Source organism: Ornithorhynchus anatinus, chromosome X1 (genome assembly GCF_004115215.2).
Source record: "Ornithorhynchus anatinus isolate Pmale09 chromosome X1, mOrnAna1.pri.v4, whole genome shotgun sequence".
Taxonomy (NCBI): Eukaryota; Metazoa; Chordata; class Mammalia; order Monotremata; family Ornithorhynchidae; genus Ornithorhynchus; species Ornithorhynchus anatinus.
Genome location: NC_041749.1, coordinates 117,792,475 through 117,811,766, shown reverse-complemented (window position 1 = coordinate 117,811,766; position 19,292 = coordinate 117,792,475). Strand labels below are relative to the sequence as shown.

Genomic DNA, 19,292 nt, shown 5'->3' with positions numbered 1-19,292 from the left:
GAGAAAAACAGGAAGAAGCAGGCAAAGATTAAACTCAGAGTAAATAGCCAGGCTAGGCTGACAAATCGGCTACTTCAAAGCCCACACGGACCTCTTCCTGCCCTCCCACCACTCTTTTAGGTCCTTGATTTCCCCATTAGTAAATTGGACTTTCACTCATTTTTGCTAAAATGGTAATCTGTTCTTTGGGGCCGGGTAGCCTGCCCTAGACCCAACCCCACATTAGCTGCTGATGCCCCCACCCCTGCCTGACAACATGGGGTGGTGGGAGGAGAGAACTACAGCTTAGTGATGCCCTTCAACCCAGTTGGATTTACCAGGGGGCGAGGAGGTGCCTTTCCTCCTCCTCCTCTTCCACCTGGCTACGCAGGCAGGAAACCTGGGCCTAGTCTGACTGGCCTGGGTTGACCCTCACCTCCATCATGCATGCTCCTGCTGCTGTCCGGCCAGTTGGTGCCAGACAGTGGCTACTCTTCATCCTGGAAAATAGTGCCCGCCGGTCTGGAGTCATCCCCCATCCCGCTCTCCGTTGTGCGTCCGATACTCACCTTCTCTGACATTTTGACTCGCTCCCCGGGGGCATCTGAAAGGCTTGCCTCCGCCCCGTGTCCTGACCTACTCATAATTATCTAATGCAGCACGCCACCCAGACCACTTCTACTGCTGCTGGCTCTGTCCTGTTCCCAGCCGGGTCTCTGTCAAGTCCTGTTCCTCAGTCAGTCAGTCCATCGTATTTATTGAGCACTTACTGTGTGCAGAGCACTGTACTAAGCACTTGGGAGAGTACAATATAACAGAAACATTCCCTGACCACAGCAAGCGTACAGTTTGGCGAGAAGGGTGTCTGAGAAGGAGAGAACATTCATTACAACCAAATCGACTCCAGAGAACCTTGGGGGAACTGAGCTGGCCCAGGGAGCGCCTTCCCATCCTCAGGGGGGAGGCTCCATCCTGACTGTCCCGGAGTCCTCGTCGGTCAGTATTTATTGAATGCTTACTGTGTGCAGAGCACTGTACTAAATGCTTGTGAGAGTACAGTATAAAAGACACATTCGCTGCCTACAACGAACTTACAGTGTACTGTCACTAGCTGTGTTGAGGCTCCAGCCCAGGAGGGCACAGAGTTTTCTCCACCTGCAGCTTCCGCCTGAGGGCTGAGATGCTCTTCTATGGCTCTGCCTGGGCAGTCAGTCAGTCAATCCTATTTAGTGAGCACTTACTGTATGCAGAGGACTATACTAAGCGCTTGGGAGAGTATAACAATATAACAGAAACATTCCCTGTACATGAGCTTACAGTCTGGAGGGGGAGACAGACATTAATATAAATAATAATAATAATAATAATAATAATGTTGGTATTTGTTAAGCACTTACTATGTGCAGAGCACTGTTCTAAGCGCTGGGGTAGATACAAGGTAATCAGGTTGTCCCACGTGAGACTCACAGTCTTAATCCCCATTTTACAGATGAGGTAACTGAGGCACAGAGAAGTGAAGTGACTTGCCCACAGTCACACAGCTGACAAGTGGCAGAGCCGGAATTCGAACCCATGACCTCTGACTCCCAAGCCCGGGCTCTTTCCACTGAGCCACACTTCTTCGATGGATGTGTACATAAGTATTGTGGGTCTGATGGGGGATGAGCTTCTCAACTGCGTGACTTTGGGCAAGCATGACTTTGGGCAAGTCACTTAATTTCTCTGTGCCTCAGTTACCTCATCTGTAAAATGGGGATTAAGACTGTGAGCCCCACGTGGGACAACCTGATTACTTTGTATCTCCCCCAGCGCTTAGAACAGTGCTTGGCACATAGTAAGTGCTTAACAAATACCATCATCATCATTATTATCATTATTATTATTATTATTAATAAAGGGAGCAAGTCAGGGTGATGAAGAAGGGAGTGGGAGAAGAGGAAAGGAGGGCTTAGTCAATAAGGCTTTGAAGAAGGGGAGGGTAATTGCCTGTTTGATTGCAGATTTAGATAATAGAGGACAAGTGAGCAGATATCGCTCCCTGCCTCTGATCTAATCAAGTGGCCAAGGGTTTCAACCCTGACAAGGGAGGAATAAAGCCATCCTACCTTGAGTCTTTTAATATGCCACTCTCCCTGATAAGACAGGTAGTGGGAGAGTACTGGTGATGTGCTCCCTTTGAGTAGCTCACTCAACAGTATTTGGAGGTTTTCTTGTTAAAGCGGCAATCAAGCGGGCCTAGACGCGAAACAGCTTAGAGTGGACAGTCAGAGAGAGGAGGGCAAATGCAAGACTCTGACCACTGTGCTCCCACAGGGTTCAGCTGAGGCTATGACCGTCCATCTGCATCATGAAACAGCAGAATGCTGCATGACAATGAAAACAGTCATCAACCAATAGTGTTGATTTAGCATCTACTGTGTGCAGAGAACACTGTACTAAGCACTTGGGAGAATACAATAGAGTCAATAGGCACAATCCCCAGCCTCAAGGATTTTGCAGTCTACTTTTATTTTTAATGGTATTTGTTAAGCTTTTCATTCATTCAATCGTATTTATTGAGCACTTACTGCGTGCAGAGCACTGTACTAAGCGCTCAGAAAGTACAATGCACCAGGCACTGTTCTAAGCGCTGGGGTCGACACAAGGTAATCAGCTTGGACACGGTCCATGTCCCACATGGGGCTCACAGTCTTAATCCCCATTTTACAGATGAGGGAACTGAGGCACAGAGAAGAGAAATGATCTGGCCAAGTTCACACAGCAGAGTTGGGATTAGAGCCCAGGTCATTCTGAATCCCAAGCCTGGGCTCTATTCACTAGTCTGCACTGCTTCTCGTGTGTGTGTGTGTGTGTGTGTGTGTGTGTGTAAAGTTCTACTGTCCAACATGCTTGGGAGAGTCCAATAACAGACACATTGCAGACACAATCCCTGCCCTCAGGGATCTTACAGTCTCTTGTGTGCAAAACACTGTACTAAGCTCTTGGGAGACATCGATAGAGTTCATATACACAACCCTTGTCCTCAAGAAGTTATAATCTAGCAGTGGAGCCAGACACTAATTTACATAACAGGTAGGGGAAAGCAATAGAGTATAGAGATCTGTGCCTAAGTGCTCTGCATAAATACCCAAGTTCTTAGGTGGCACAGAGGAGGTGAAGCGGCAGTTAGGGGTGGAAGTAGAGTGAGGAGATGAGATTCATCAAGGAAGGGGTCCTGGAGGTGTGACCTCAGAAGGGCTTGGAAGACTGGGACAGCCATGGTCTGCTGGATGTGAAGGAGCCAAGGGAGTTCCAGGCAGGAAGGGAGGGCAGGAGCAAGAAGTGGACAGTGAGAGAGGTGAGAACAAGATAAGAGTGACTGGGTTGGCTTGAGAGGGGCGAAATGTGTGGGCTGGGGTGTAGAAGGAAAAGCATGAGGGGCCTGGAACGCCCTCCCTCTCCATATCTGACAGAAAATTCCTCTCCCCACCTTAAAGCCTTATTGAAAGCACATCTCCTCCAAGAGGCCTTCCCTGACTAAGCCCTCCTTTTCTTTTCTTCCACTCCCTTCTACATCACCCTGACTTGCTCCCTTTATTCATCCCCCTTTTCAGCCCCACAGCACTTATGTACATATCTGTAATTTATTTATATTAATGTCTGTCTCCCCCTTTAGACTGTAAGCAGGAAATGTGTCTGTTATATTGTTGTATTGGACTCTCCCAAGCGCTTAGTACAGTGCTCTGCATGCAGTAAGCACTCAATAAATATGATTAAGTCGGGGCGGGGGTGGAATAGATTTTAGAGAGGCTTGAAGCCAATGGTCAGATGGTCAATGGTCAATGGTCTGACTCACAGACCATTGGTCTGATGGTCAGAAGCATAGCATAGAGAGCACAGAGACAACTGTTCGCTTCAAGTCTGGCATTTTTAATCCCACTCCCTCCTGGGAAGGTTCCTGGGAACACATAAACCCAGGTCCAGGTACTGAGCGCCGGGCCGCTCACACAGGTAGTTTTAAAGACATCTGTTTATTTGCATAAGCCCACCCCTAGCTGATACATCCCAAAGAGGAGCGAACCCACATCAGTCCCCATGCTGTAGGACAGGTTCTGTTGCTCATCACTGGAGGTTGAGCAAGAAGTTGGTATCTCTCAATCTCCACCGGCCCCCATTCATGGCTCTTAGACTTTCCTCCAACGGTCTGTTGACCTCCACCTTGTGGCTCGATCTGCCATCTTAGAGATGTGTGCCCTGGGGCAGGGGGTACCCCCGAAAGATCAAGGCACTGGGGAAACACGGGGTACTCAGGTCGATCCCAAACTGCAACGGGGTGGGGGCTGGAGGTGTCCCATGGGCTGCGCTCCAGGGCAGGGGCTGGAGGAAGGCGCCATGGCCTGCAATGTCGGGGTGTGTGTGGGACGGGGGCACCGGTCCTGTCGGCGGATGCTGTGCGCAGGCAAGGAGAAACCTGTTGAACACTGGAGAGGTGGCCCTGGCCCTCAGAGCATGCCGCAGATAAGAGAGGATGGGGGAAGGGAGGGGTGGCGTCAGCTCCACACCGGTGGTATCTGGGAGCCCCCTCTCCTCACTGTGGGACCCACCCCGGATCACAGGGAAAATTCAGCTCGGATCTTCCTCCGCACACAGCAAAGGTCAATCCAGATGACGGTTTGGAGCTCGGGAAAAAAACAGCCGTGGCACTCCGGGGATGGGTTCAAATCCCGGCTCAGCCACTTGTCAGCTGTGTGACTTTGGGTGAGTCACTTAACTTCTCTGTGCCTCAGTTACCCCATCTATAAAATGGGGATTAAGACTGTGAGCCCCACGTGGGACAACCTGATCACCTTGTATCCTCCCTAGCGCTTAGAACAGTGCTTTGCACATAGTAAGCGCTAACAAATGCCATCATTATTATTATTATGCCCTGGGCTCCATGGTAGAAGCAGTTCAGGGCTCACCTCACTTCCATGGAGCCCGAGCCTGAGTAGGGCCAGGGAAACAGTCGGGAGTCTCTGCCGGAGGAGGAGAGGAATGGAGGGTTTTGAGGAGTGGAAAGAAGTGTGCAGAATGGCCTTTTTCAAAAATGATCTGGTCTCCAAGCTGGTATTGTAGAGGGGAGGACAGAATGCGTGGCACGTGGAATGGGCATGGAAGAGTCCCGGGAAGGATGGGGGAGTTTGGCAAGCAGGCGGGGATTACGGACTGGGGCACCCAGTACCCGAGTTCTGGGGAGGTGAGGAACGTAGTGCTGAGGAGGGGTAGGCAGGCCTGACCCAACATTCCTAGTTCTCTCCTTCTGTGAGCCAGATTCTGTTACCATGGCATCCGTTTGTGGACTGGGGGCTCCATTCCACTTGGCCTCAGGGGGAAGCCGAAAGGGGTCTCTTTCCCTAGAGTCTATTTCCATTCCTGTGCAAACCCTTCCCTTCCCTTCCTAGTTGTCTCAGCGATGCCCCGGGTCAAGAAGAAGTTAGACCTAGAATCTGAGGACTGGATAGGGGGATCCAAATGGCGGAAGGAGATCGAGGATACGATCCAGGAGACCCAAAGCCTGAAAGAGAGGTGCAGGCAGAATGCAGTGGCCATGTGGCATCCCGAGGGGCCACCCCGCGACCCCAATGTGGCCCGACACCTGGTCCGGGAGGCCTGCCTGGCACCCTGGCGCTTCCGCATGGAACTGGTTAAGGGCGGGGGCATGTTGGAGACCCCACCACTCGGCAAGGGTGTCACGCTGTGGTGGGGCAAGATCAAGCCTCCGGCCTGGAAGTCCCGCTTGCCTCTGCCCCTCCTCCGGGACATGACCACCCTGCAGACCACAAAGCAGATCCAGTCCTATACCCGTGGGTGCCGGCTAGTCGCCGCTCGCCTGAACCGGGCAGGGGACCAGGTCAACCAGAAGATGCGGGCGCTGATGAAACAGCGAGAATCCTCGGACCGTGTCCTGAGCATTGTGCGCCGGGGGATACTGATCAACCAGCAGTGCAAAAAGCTGCGGAGCTACCGGCCCCCCTCGGAGAAGGTGAAGCCCCCTCGGTTCTCCCTGTGCTCCACCCGGGGCTGGCTGGGGGACACACCTGGAAACAACCCTCCTCCTACCCCGATATGTTCTGTCACCCTGCTCTCCCCGCTCCCCACGTCCCTCCTCCCAGAGGGAGGGCTGGGGGCAGAGCAGAGTACAGGGCTAGAGCCTGGGGGGGAGGCAGTAGTGGAGTGTGGAGTGGTGGGTGGCTGGGGGCTGGGCCCCAAGGGGAGAGACAGGATCAAGTCGTTGATCCTCTGTGGATCCAGGTACCTGACCAGGTGGATGAGCTCCTGGAGAAGGAGCGACAGCTGCTGCTGAATTTGAAGAAGAAACTGGAGCAAGACTTGGGCATTTCGGAGAGTGTGGTCAAGGTGCTGACAGACTTCCCTTGATCCTTCCTGGATTCCCCAATTTGAGGCCCTGGCTCATTCTCCCCTCTTCATCCTCCTCCTCTTCCCTTCCCTTCCCTCAGGCTCCAACTCTCACCCTCACGCACCCCCAACACCCTAGATATGACCTCTGACCCTTCCCCTTTCCCTGTACCACCTGTCTAGCCCATTAGTCCTGGCACGACCCCTGTGGCACTCCCCCATCCTCCCCCCCATCTGCCTTTGTATTGATCTCCATCCTTCCTCCCCTTCACCCCACATGCCTGGCCCTGACGCCCCAACCTCACCCCTCTGTACCCTACCAGGATCTGGCGAAGTGTCGCTCCTCCTTGGAGTCCTGCTGCCAGCAGCGATTGCTTGTGGTGGAGTTTCTAAACAAATGCCTGGAGGATGTGCTGGGAACAGCTAGAAGGAAATCTTGGCTCTACCTCAGCCGCGCGCCCACCCCTTGGGCAGAAATTAATGCTACTCCCCCCCCGAGCCCTGTGGGCACCTACACCCCCGGTAACTCCCCCTGCTGCCCCATACCCAGAAAGGGAGATGAGATAGACACTTGAGACGGTGGCCAGGGATGATAGAGGCAAAGACACTGAGATACTGAGACAGATGAAAAGGCAAAGGTCTGGGAGATACTGAGACAGAAGTATAGGGACCCACAAAGGATGCAAGACAAAGAAAGCCAGACACTGAGGCTCAGAATCAGTGAGACACTGACAGAGTCACTCCCAAGTCTCCAGCTACCATCTATTCCCAAATTTACATCTCCAGCCCTGATCTCTCTCCCTTTCTGCAGGCTCACGACCCACCTCTCTTCACGACATCATTACTTAGATGTCCCACCGCCACCTCTGACTTAACATGTCCAAAGCAGTACTCTTCATCTTCCCACCCAGACTTTGCCATCCCCGACTTTCCCGTCACTGTTAATGGACGGCACCACCATCCTCCGTCTCACAAGCCCTTGGCGTTATCTTTGACTCATCTCTCTAATCAATCGTATTTGAGTGCCTACTGTGCGCAGAGCACTGTACTAAACGCTTGGAAGAGTGCAATGTAACAGACACATCTCCTGCCCACAATGAGCTTACAGTCCGGAGGCGGCAGGTATTAATGTAGATAAATTATGGATATGTACATATTCAACCCGTCGCCAAATCCTCTCGGTTCAACCTTCACAACATCACTTTCCAAACTGCGACCGAATTAATTCAATCTCTTATCCTATCCTGCTCTGACTACTGCATTGGTCTCCTCGCTGACCTCCCCGCCTCCTGTCTCTCCCCACTCCAGTCCATACTTCACTTTCCTGCTCAGATCTTTCCTGCTCAGATTTTCCTGTAAAAACACAGTCCATGTTTCCCCACTCAAGAACTTTCAGTGGTTGCCCATTCACCTCTGCATCAAACAGAAACTCCTTACCATCAGCTTTAAACCACTCAGTTGCCTTGCCCCTTCCTACCTGCGTGGCTTAGTGGACAAAGCCCGGGCTTGGAAGTCAGAGGTCACAGGTTCTAATCCCGGCTCCGCTACTTGCCAGCTGTGTGACTTTGGGCAAATCACTTAACTTCTCTGTGCCTCAGTTACCTCATTGTAATGTGGGGATTAAGAATGTGAGCCCCACGTGGGACAACCTGATTACCTTGTATCTACCCCAGCACTTAGAACAGTGCTTGGCACATAGTAAGCGCTTAACAAATACCAGCACTATTATTATTACCACCTCAACTCGCTACTCTCCTACTACAACCCAGCCTGCCCACTTTGCTCTAATACTAACCTTCTCACTGTACCTTGATCTCGTCTATTCTCGTCACCAACCTCCCGCCCATGTCCTGCCTCTGGTCTGGAATGCCCTCCCTGTTCATATCTTACAGATGGTCACTCTCCCCACCTTCAAAGCCTTATTAAAAGCACATCTCCAAGAGGTCTTCCCCAACTAAGCCCTCATTTCTTCTCCCACTCCCTTCTGGGTCACCCTTTCACTTGGATTTGCAACCTTGAGTCAATTCTCCCTCAGTCCCACAGCACTCTCTGCATCCCCCTCTCTAAACTGTAAGCTTGTTGTGGGCAGGGAACGTGCCTACTGTTATATTGTACTTTCCCAAGCACTTAGTACAGTGCTTTGCACACAGTAACTGTTCAATAAATACAACTGATTGATAGAGACACTAAGAAACAGATAGCCTCATACCCTGACAGATTCAGAGACCAAAAAATGAGATGAGATGGGGCAGGGTGAGAGATGAGAAGGGAAGAATGGAGCAGGGGGGAGAGGGAGGTGAGACGGGAAGAGGGAGGAATCAGAGCCCGGGGGGGGGGGGGGGGGGGGAGGTGAGAAGGAAGGAGGGAGAAATGGGGGTGGGAGCAAGGTGAGAAGGAAGGAGTTGGAGGGTAGAAGGGGAACCCTTCTGGAACTCCCTGCCCTTTGCCTTCACCTCAGAGTGTGCTGTGGCCCTTGAGATGGCAAGGCAGTTGTATTCCAAGGCCCACGATGTGCTGAGACAGCTGGTGAGAAACCAGGCACTTGTGCAGTCCCAACAGGAAGCAACATTCAAAAAAGTGAACCAAAATCTGGCCCAGAAGATGGAGGAGACCATGTTTCTGAAGGTGGGCTGGGGCAAATGGGTTGGAGAGGAGATTGGGTGCAGAGGACTTGGGGCCTCTTCTCCCCCATTTCTTGGCAGAGATTCCTGAGGCTTCAGGGCTATCCCCTGGTCCATCCCCACCCAGTCGCCCATGTGAGGAGCTGATGGCAGTCTCTCTTGGGTTCCTCTCCAAGATGAGGGGTTAGGGAAAGCAGAGTGGGAAACCGTGGGTCACCCATGCTCACTGTCCCTCGGCCAGGCCCTACCCTGCCCTGCCTGATTAATCCTCCCCCTCCCCCTTTGCCTCCAGGAGCTGCTGAACGTGTCCTCGGGGCTGATGCGAGGGACCATCAACCGGAATGAGAGGTTCAAACGGGACTTGGAACGAACCCAGGGGATCGTCCAGGTGGGGGCAGAACTAGGAGGCTGGGTGGCGGTGGGGGGGGCTAGGGAGAGAATCTCTGACTAGGCCTTTGGCTGAGCCCCCCTGGGGACCGTTCTTCTCTTGTCCCTGGGCGCCTGCCCCGCTTCCCCCGGGCCATCTCCCTCCTCTCTCGGATGCCACGGTACTCTGGTAGGAGGGTGGGGAAGCCGGGACTCAGGCAATGCCTCCGTTCACTCCCGCAGGGCCCCGCGACTGTGAATTACCTGGAGATACGGGAGAAGTTGACACGTCCCATGGTGCGGGTGTACCAGAGACACGTGGGCACCCAGCTGCCCGAGGCCACCCGCCTTGGCCAGGTAAGGGCCCCGCCCCACCCTCCCCCTCCAAACTCACAGCGGTGAGGGGCAATGGCAGCCTTCCCCCACCTCCAAGTCCTCTTCTCATCTCCCTCTGCCCCACAGGCCTCCCAGTGCTTGGATAAGTTCCTGACCCACACAAACCAGGACCTGGTGGAATTGCACGCTGCGCAGAAGAACCTCAAGTCGTGCATGAGAGACAAGCAGCTGGGATACAACGTGGATTACGCCACCCTGCGACTGCGCCAACATCAGAACCACCGGCACATGACCTACGAGGCGGCCCAACGCCTGGTTCAGGACTGATTAACCCCTCACTCCCCAAAGGTGGCGGGGTGGGAGAGGTAGTGAGAATAAAGTATGATGGAGCTGTCCATTTCCACATCGCCTCCTACCTGACTCTCGTGGTCACCCAACACCACGGTCGAGCCCGGAACCCACAGAGTGGCAGCTCCGCTCTAGAGCTGTCCAGGGGCTGGGGCTCTGACGGCCCGGTCCTGTTACCAGGGCCGGACTCTAAAACTCTCAACACGGACCCCGCATTGCCCGGGGCATCCACAGGGGGATAAGAATGAAACCCAGACCTGCCCTGAGTGAACATGACCCCCAGGGATAGCAGGGGGCTGATAAGGGGGTGGTACGGGGCCAAACAGGGCCTGGGGGCCTACTTCCTTGTCCCCCTTGGCGACCTTTTCTTCCCTCTCCAGACCCTAGCCCCGGGGGGGGGGGGGGGGGGCCGCTATTTGGTCCCGTGATCACAGGGTGGCGACAGAGGAACAAGGAATGAAGCCTGGTGGGCTGCAATCCAGCTTCCAGCCACACCACGGCAGCAGGAAACGTAGTCTCATCCCTACCAGTGCAGGGGTGAAAAGGGCAACCCAGCCGGAAAGCTTCCAAGCTCAAACCTGAACCTCCTCCAAGGGCCGCCCGGGTCCTCACTACACCCGCAGGACGGTGTTTGGGTTTTTGAAGGTTTTTGAAGGTTTGGGTGTCTGTTAAGCGTTCACTAGGTGCCAGGCACTGTACTAATGGCTGGGGTGGATACGAGCTAATCAAACTGGACACACTTCACGACCCACATGAGGCCAGTCTTAATTGCCATTTTACAGATGAGGTACTCAGGTGCCTTGCCCGAGGTCACACAGCAGACAAATGGCAGAGCTGGGATTAGAACCCAGGTCTTTCTGACCCTCGGGCCCATGTTCTAGCTACTAGGCATGCTTCTGGTTCAGGCCCAGAGGCATTTAATTGCCTCCATCACTTGAACAGAAAGGAAAAACTTAAGGGGGTGGAAGAGATAATGAACTGTAGGTCTGGTGCAACTCCACCGCCACCATCCCCAACGGCATCCTATCACCCTAACATTTGGGCCCAGACCCAAACCTGCTTTGAGGCCTATGACCAGGTGATACTGGACTTCCCTCGTCTTCCTGCCCAACTCAAGGAGTCTTCCCAGGTTAGCCCCATCTGGCTCCAATCCACCTAGACAGGTCTCGATCTTTCTCTTTCCACGCATGAGTTCCATCTCCCCTACTCCCATATCGGACTGTCAGTCCTTCCAGGGTAGGAACTGAGTCTTCTCCCTCTGTCTGCCCCCACCAACACCCAGTACCGTGTGTCACTGTTCTGTCACCCCTAATACCTCTTGGGGTCAGGGACTGAATTATCTTCGTCACTCCTCACTCTTGGCTTCAAAGCTCTCCATCACCTTGCCCCGTCCTACCTCACCTCCCTTCTCTCCTTCTACAGCCCACCCCGTACACTCCGCTCCTCTGTCCCTAACCTCCTCACGGTGCCTCATTCTCTCCTGTCCTGCCATCAACCCCTGGCCCACGTCCTACCACTGACCTGGAATGCTCTCCCTCCTCATCCGCCAAACCCTCTTCCCCTCTTCAAAGCCCTACTGAGAGCTCACCTCCACCAGGAGGCCTTCCCAGACTGAGATTTCCCTCTGCCCCTCCTCTCCTCTCCATTCCCCCTACTCCCTCCCTCTGCTCTACCCCCTTCCCCTCCCCACAGCACTTGTGTATGTTTCCATATATTTATTACTCTATTTTATTAATGATGTGCATATATCTATGATTCTACTTATCTATTTTGATGGTATTGATGCCTACTTGTTTTGTTGTCTGTCTCCCCCTTTTAGACTGTGAGCCCATTGTTGGGCAGGGATTGTCTCTGTTGCCAAATTGTACATTCCAAGCGCTTAGTACAGTGTTCTGCACATAGTAAGCGCTCAATAAATATGATTGAATGAATGAATGGATGGATGAATGAATGAATGAGATGAATAAGAATGTGTGGCTTTCCCAATCAGACTGTCAGCCCCTCCCTGATCTTCCTCCCAGCATAGGACCCAGGACCCTGCACACAGATGCATAAATATGGTAATGTTGTGCCCGATCTTCTGGCCCCTCCCCAACCTCCTGGACAAGTCCATTTCAACTAAATAGCAGTGTGCTCAGCTGAGAGGGCACAGTCCGGGCTCTTGGATGATGGTGGAGGGAGGGAATTTCTCTGATTTTCCTGACAGTGGCAGCAATGGGGTAGCTAGCGGTGGCTGCCTCCAGCAGACCTTCCTTCCTTCCCTCCCTCCCTTCTTAGAACTGCAGTGGGAGCTTATTACCATAGCAACTCTATCGGACCCAATCTTTTCCCATCTCCAGGATCCTGGGGGCAGAGGGAGGGAGGGTCCAGTTGAGTGCGAGCCTCTGGCTGGGGGTGGGGGGCTTCTGCCCACTGGCCCAGGCAACCCACTGGGGTGCAGATGGAGGGTGAGAGAGCTCCAGGCATGCCTCGTGGCCTGCATATCTAGAATGGAATGTCAGCTACTGAACACCTGAAAAGGGCCCAGAACCCCACCCCTCCCCAATCCTTCTCCCCACCACGCCCCCACCTGGACGGCCCTTCTGTGTCCTCCACCTCGAGGCCCTGGACTCCAGGGGAAGGGCAGGAGTGGGGAAAGGGCAGATCTCCAATCAGACACTGACCAAACAGCCAGATTAGAATAACAATCTTGGTTTCTGCCTAGGAGAGTTGCTTGAGAGAAAAGGCAATTAAGGAAAAACCTACAGTCCTCTAAGATCATTTGATCCCTCCTCCGGCTCCGGCTCCTCCTCCCCTCAGCCCTCGGAAGGGGTGTGAGGGATAGATGAGGAAGCCATCAAAGGGCCAGCACCCCAGTCTCACCCGCCTGGAAGGCAGAGGTGGTCGTAGGGGGTAGCAAGCTGACACAAACGGATTCCTCGGGGAACTGAGGGGAATCTCCGGGTCCATGGGGCTCTCCAGACGTCCAAGACCCCCGCTGCTGGCCGGGTCCCCTCTGAGCCGAGCAGGGGCTATGTGGCTTTGAGGTGTCCGTTGGCAAGGTGGCGCGGCCCTTCCGCCCTGCTCTTTGGGGCGTAGTTGTTGTTGGAGGTGCTGCTGAGGTGGTCGGCCCCATTGGGGAGGTGTTCCCGCTCATCATCTGTCAGCACCTCTTCCACATCACTCCTTTCGTCCTTCTCCATCTGAGGGAGAGGCGGACAGGGTCAAAGATTCAGAGATGGACACAGAGAAGCAGAGAGGGCCAGAGGAAGAGAGACAGTGGGCAAGACAGAGAAAGAAAGGGAGGAACAAGGGACCCAGAGAAAGAGAGAGACCGAGAGCGAGAGAGATCTTCATCCAAACTACTTTGTTGATTCAAGCCCATATCCTATGCTGCCTTGACTTCTGCATCAGCCTCCTTGCTGACCTCCCTGCCTCCTGTCTCTCTCCACTCCAGACCATACTTCACTCTGTTGCCCAAGTTACTTCTCTATAATGTTCAGTCCACGTTTCCCCACTCCTCGAGAACTTCCAGTGGTTGCCCACCGCCTCTGCATCAAACAAAAACTCTTTACCAAAGGCTTTAAAACATTCAATCAGTTCACCCCCTATCTCTCAAAACAGAACTCTTTATCTTCTCACCCAAACCCTATCCTCCCTCACTGTAGACAGCACCACCGTCCCTCCGTCTCACCAGCCCATAACTTTGACATTATCTTCGACTCATTCAAACCACATATTCAATCTGTCGCCAGATCCTGACGGTTCGACTTCATGACGTTGTTAAAATCCTCCCTTTCCTCTCCATCCAAACTGCTTCCATGTTGCTCCAAGCCCTTATCCTATCCTGCCTTGACTACGGCATCTGCCTCCTTACTGACCTCCCGGTCTCCTGTTTCTCGCCACTACAGTCCATACTTCACACTGCTGCCTGGATTATTTTTTCTACATAAACGTTCAGCCCAGACTTCCCCAACTCCTCAAGAACCTTCGATGGTTGCCCATCCAACTCTGCATCAAATAAACTCCTTATCGTTGGCTATAAAGCACTCAATCACCTTGTACATCTAAACTGTAAGCTCGCTGTGGGCAGGGAATGTGTCTGTTGTATTGTACTCTCCCAAGCGCTTAGTACAGTGCTCTATACGCAGTAAGCACTCAGTAAACATGGTCGACTTGTCCCCTTCTCCCTTATTTCCTACTACAACCCATCCCGTATACTTTGTTCCTCTAATGCCAACCTACTTGCTGTCTCATCTATCTCGCCAATGACCCCTTGCGCACCTCCTGCCTCTGGCTTGGAATGCCCTCCCTCTTCAAATCTGACGGACGATCACTCTCCCCACCTTCAAGGCCTTATTGAAGGCACATCTCCTCCAAAAGGCAAAAGGCCTTCCCTGACTAAGCTCTCATTTCCTTTTCTCCAATCCGCTTCTGCATCACCCTTGTACATGGAGCGCTTAACAAATACTATCATTATTATTATTATTTGCACCCTTCATTCTCCCGTCCCTCAGCCCCACAGCACTTTAGTACACATCCGTAATTTATTTGTATATATTAATGTCTGTTTCCCTCTCTAGACTGCAAATTCGCTGTGGGAAGGGAATGCATCTACCAACTCTGTTATACTGTATTCTCCCAAGCACTAGTACACTATTAGTGCAGTGCTCTGCACACAGTTAGTGCTCAATAAATACGATTGACTGATTGATCTTACCTCTCCGATTTCCTACTACAATCCAGCATGCACGCTTCACTCCTCGAAAGCCAACCTATTCACTGAAACTCTATCGAGTCTATCTCACTGCCGGCCCCACGCCCACATCCTCCCTCTGCCCTGGAATTTCCTCCTCTTTAAGCACTTGATGTTCACCCCAGCCTCAGACCTTAGCACTTACATACATAGCCGTAATTTATTTTAATGTCTGTCTCCCTGCTAAACTATGCTCATTTGGGGCAGGGAATGTGTCTACCAATTCTGTTATACTGTACTCTCCTCAGCGCTTACTCCAGTGCTCTGCACATTGTAAGTGCTCAATAAATACCACTAATTGATTGGCTGATTATTTGAGAGACAGAGATAGGGAAGAGACAGTCGGAATGCGGCACAGAGCTGAGACTATCCATGGGTTGTGTGTTCCGCTGCAAGGAGCCTGGACTCCCAGCCACCACTTAGCCAGCATCCCTTCCCCTGGCCCCTTGGGGGGTTCCCAAGTGGCCCGCCCCCTTCCGGCGCCCAGTGGCCCCTATACCTGGCCGGCAATGGTGAACTTGTAGACCATGCGCAGGATGAGGTAGGACCAGAAGATGTGCAGCACCTGCAGGACCATGAGGAGGCCGTTGAAGAAGTAGTATCCGAGGAATGGCTTGAAGGTGACCATTGATTCGTAGTACGTGGTGTAGAGAACCCTGAGGCAGAGAAGGAAGGATGAAGTTAGGGGCTAAGGAGTGCAGGGTCCTGCCAGTCTCACAGCCTGCTCTCTCTGAGGTCTGCCTCAGGGCCCTCACAAGGGGCCTGCTATAGCGACTTACACCCGAGTCACAAAACAGCCAATGTATCCCTGGCAGGATGAGGACAGTGTTCATAGGAACACGGGCATGACCCTACTAATAGACTTTGCCCTGCTCAGCCCCAGAGAAGACCCTGGCAGTCAGGATGTGGAGAAACGGGGAGATGGCTCCGGGAAATGGGCCAGACATGATGAAAGAGATGGAAAATGGGGCCTAACGGGGAAACTGAAAAAAATCCGGGGACAATCAGCCAGGAGAAGAGAAAGCTGAGGAAGCTGGGGACCCTGTCTCCCGGCCTCTGGGAGGCATTTGCAAGGAGAACACTCCCTGGCAATTCTCCACATCCTCTGAGGACTGACAGGAGGAAAATGGTTTCCAGTGCAGCAAGAGAGAGATAGGTTAGATCTACGGTAAAATTTCCTGACTGTCGTGGTGCAGCATTAGACACTGAAGCGAGCAACTTAGGGAGGGTGGAAAGACCGCTTCCCCCAGCCCTCCTGCCGCTTTTTAAACACAAACGGACAGTCCTCCACCCTGGCAGGTTTAGGCGTTACCGGCCTGAAGGCAGGTGGCTGGACCCCATGACCTGTCACGGTCCCTCCCAGCTCTGAGCCTCCAGGATTTCCCAACAATGCAGTCAGGTTCCTGGAGCTGAACATCTCTCTTCTCTCCCTGGCACTGCCAGGAACTCTGAGGAGAAAGCTGGGGCCTTGGCCAAGAGAGACAGTTGCCAAATGGAAACTGAACATCGAGCGGAGGGGGAGCAACCGGGAGGCGGAAAGAGACTGTTATAGCCCTGCACGTTTCTCTACCTGGCCCAAGCTGTGTTCCCACGTGTCGGTTGGCGTCTGGGGCAGGACTCAGCAGGGGGCTGATGGGGGTGGGGCTGGGAGGACTCACTTGGTTGGGTACAGGACCAGTCGGCTCACAATGAATACCAGGGCGAAAATGATGAAGAGAATATCGCAGACCTTCCTCCACTGAGTGTAATTAAACATCTTGCAGGCCTGAACAGAGAGAGAGAGAAATGGGGGAATGGAGAGATCAGCCATTAACAACCCTGAGTCCTAGAGTTGTGAAGGGAATGAAGGAAATATCTGTTCCAGCTCTCACTTGCCTCCAGGCTGCTTTCTAAAGATATTTCTATTAATAACAATAACAATAATAATGATGATACTGGCGGTAGCATTTCACAACACCCTCACAAGGTGAAATCGGTCTCCCAAGAGGACTTCGTGCCCCAAATTCAGACAAGAATATATGTATCAGTCCAGTACTGAGGACCTTAGGTGAAAGACTCCTTAGGTTCAGGCTGAGTTTTCTTCTCTTCCCAGTTTTTTAATTAAACGCAATCCCTTTAGACTGTAAGCTCATTGTGGGCGGGGAACGTGTCTATCAACTCTGTTACAATGTACTCCCCCAAGTGCTTAGTAACAGTGCTCTGCACCCAGGAAGTGCTCGATAAATATGATTGACTGATTTACTCTGTGCCAAGCACCTTACTAAGTGCTGGGGGAGAGAGCAACTCTGACCTGCTGATCTTGCATCTCTCCCCAGTGCTTAGTATGGGTGCCTGTCCCTTGTGTGTTTTCCCTCCCAACAATGACAGACAACTGAGAATTTAACAAGAGCAAGAGTGGATGGGGTTGGTGTGTGGTGGGCTGAGCAGGCTGGCCATGGTTTCCCTCCTTCCAGGTTTCCTAAGAATCCATCTCTTCCAATCAATCAATCAATGGTATTTATTGAGTGTTTACTGTGCACAGAGCACTGTACTAAGGGGTTGTGAGAGTCCAATACAACAGAGTTGGTAGGCACATTCCCCACCCACAGTGAGCTTGCAGTCTAGAGAAAGCCTAACCTAGAGTTTAGTTCCAGAAGGCCTTTCCTGATGATTAATTCCCACACCTGCCCATCAATTGCATGGATTCACCTGTTGAATCATTTGCTACATGACTGATTTGCCTGTGGCTTCTTCTACCTTTTCTCTCGTTCTTAACTACGGTAGATTGGTCAGCTTTCTGTTTCTCGCGTCTCTGCCATTAGATAGCAGTTCCTTGTGGGCAAGGAGAATAAGTCTTGCTTCTGGTGTACTCTCCCAAATGCTCAATACATTGCTCTGTACCCAGTAGGAGCCCAGTACCGTGTCCTGCACGCAGAAGACACTTAGTTCAGAGCCCTGCCCACAGAGGCAACAGAATATAGGACGGGGAGTCAGGAGAAATCAGTTTAAAGTCCAGCTCTGCCACTGGTCTACTGGGTAGCCTGCGGCAAGTCACCCTCTCTGGGCTTCTGTTTTCTCACCTGTAAAATGGGGACAAGATCCCCGCTCTCCCTCTAAGATTGTTAGTTTCACTGAATTTAATAATGATATTCATTAGGTGCTTACTATGTGCCAAGCACTATTCTAAGCGCTGGGGTTAGAAGTTAATACAAATTAGTCAGGTCAGATATAGTCCCTGGCTCACAGTCTAATCAATCGATGGTAATTAATGTTGGTATTTGTTAAGCGCTTCCTATGTGCAGAGCACTGTTCTAAGCGCTGGGGTGGACACAGGGGAATCAGGTCGTCCCACGTGGGGCTCACAGTCTTCATCCCCATTTGACAGATGAGGGAACCGAGGCACAGAGAAGTGAAGTGACTTGCCCACAGTCACACGGCTGACAGGGGGCGGAGCCGGGATTCGAACCCATGACCTCTGACTCCAAAGCCCGGGCTCTTTCCACTGAGCCACGCCGCTTCTCGTATTTATTGAGTGCTTACTAGGCGCAGAGCACTGAGTACAACACAACGGAATTAGCGGACACATTCCCTGCCCATAACGAGAGATTGATCTGTCTCATCTATCCCAGCACTTAGAAAAGTGTTTGGGGCATAACTGCACACAAATGGAGGCCAGTACAGTGCTCTGCAATGATCAATGATCACCGATGATCTCCTCCTTGCCAAATCCAATGGCCTCGACTCCATCCTAATCCTCCTCGACCTCTCAGCTGCCTTTGACACTGTCAAACACCCCCCTTCTCCTGGAAACATCCAACCACGGCTTCACAGACACTGTCCTCTTCCTGCTTCTCCTCCTACCTCTCTGGCCCCTCATTCTCAGTCCCCTTCTAGAGTGTAAGCTCACTGTGGGCAAGGATTGTATCTACCAATTCTGTTGAACCGTATTCTCCCAAGCACTCAGTATAGTGTTCCGCACAGAGTAGATGCTCAATAAATAGGATTGATTGATTGAGCTGCACATAGGAGGGGTCCAGCACATGGCTTGGCATAGAAAAGGGGCCCATTATTGTGCTCTGCACAGTGGGCACCTCATAATGTCCTGCACCTTAGAAGGAGCCTAGTACAGTGCTCTGCAGACAGTAAGCTTCAGTTAATTCTAATAATACTGATGTCACCCCCAGCCTGAGGACCCAAGAGGCAAAGGTCAGTTTTAGAACCCATTTGGGTCATTAATAATAATGATAACAATAATAATTATAGCAGCAACATCAACTGTGGTATCTGTTAAGTGCTTGCTATGTTCCAAGCACCATACTGAGCACTGGGGTCGATTCAATACAATCAGCTGGGACACCAACCCTGTCCCACACAGGGCTCGCAGTCTAAGTCGGAGGGAGAACAGGTACTGAATCCCCTTTTTATAGATGATGAAACTGAGGTACTGAGAAGCAAAGTGGCTTGCCCAAGGTCATACAGCAGACAAGTGGCAGAACTGGCATTAGAACCCTGATCCCCTGACTCCTAAACCCAGGCTCTATCCACTAGGCCAT

General features: G+C 52.2%; 2 protein-coding genes across 3 annotated transcripts in view; one reads left to right on the top strand and one right to left on the bottom strand.

The window, feature by feature from the left end:
- Window positions 1-5,284: 5,284 nt before the first annotated feature.
- On the top strand, window positions 5,285-10,080 carry CCDC105 (coiled-coil domain containing 105). Its single transcript, XM_029049775.2, has 7 exons — window positions 5,285-5,980; window positions 6,250-6,354; window positions 6,678-6,876; window positions 8,813-8,979; window positions 9,268-9,363; window positions 9,585-9,698; window positions 9,804-10,080. The coding sequence occupies exons 1-7, from the start codon at window positions 5,411-5,413 to the stop codon at window positions 10,002-10,004; spliced, it is 1,452 nt and encodes a 483-aa protein (XP_028905608.1). The 5' UTR covers window positions 5,285-5,410; the 3' UTR covers window positions 10,005-10,080.
- A 2,616-nt stretch (window positions 10,081-12,696) lies between these two features.
- The window catches only part of CERS4 (ceramide synthase 4), a 70,234-nt gene continuing 63,638 nt past the window's right edge, over window positions 12,697-19,292 (bottom strand). For both annotated transcript variants that reach the window (XM_029052092.1, XM_029052093.2), the window contains exons 9-11: window positions 16,419-16,525; window positions 15,260-15,416; window positions 12,697-13,207 (exon numbers count right to left, since the gene is read on the bottom strand). In XM_029052092.1, the coding sequence (XP_028907925.1) occupies window positions 13,037-13,207; window positions 15,260-15,416; window positions 16,419-16,525 (435 nt within the window). In that variant the 3' untranslated portion in view covers window positions 12,697-13,036. The remainder of the gene's footprint in view (window positions 13,208-15,259; window positions 15,417-16,418; window positions 16,526-19,292) is intronic.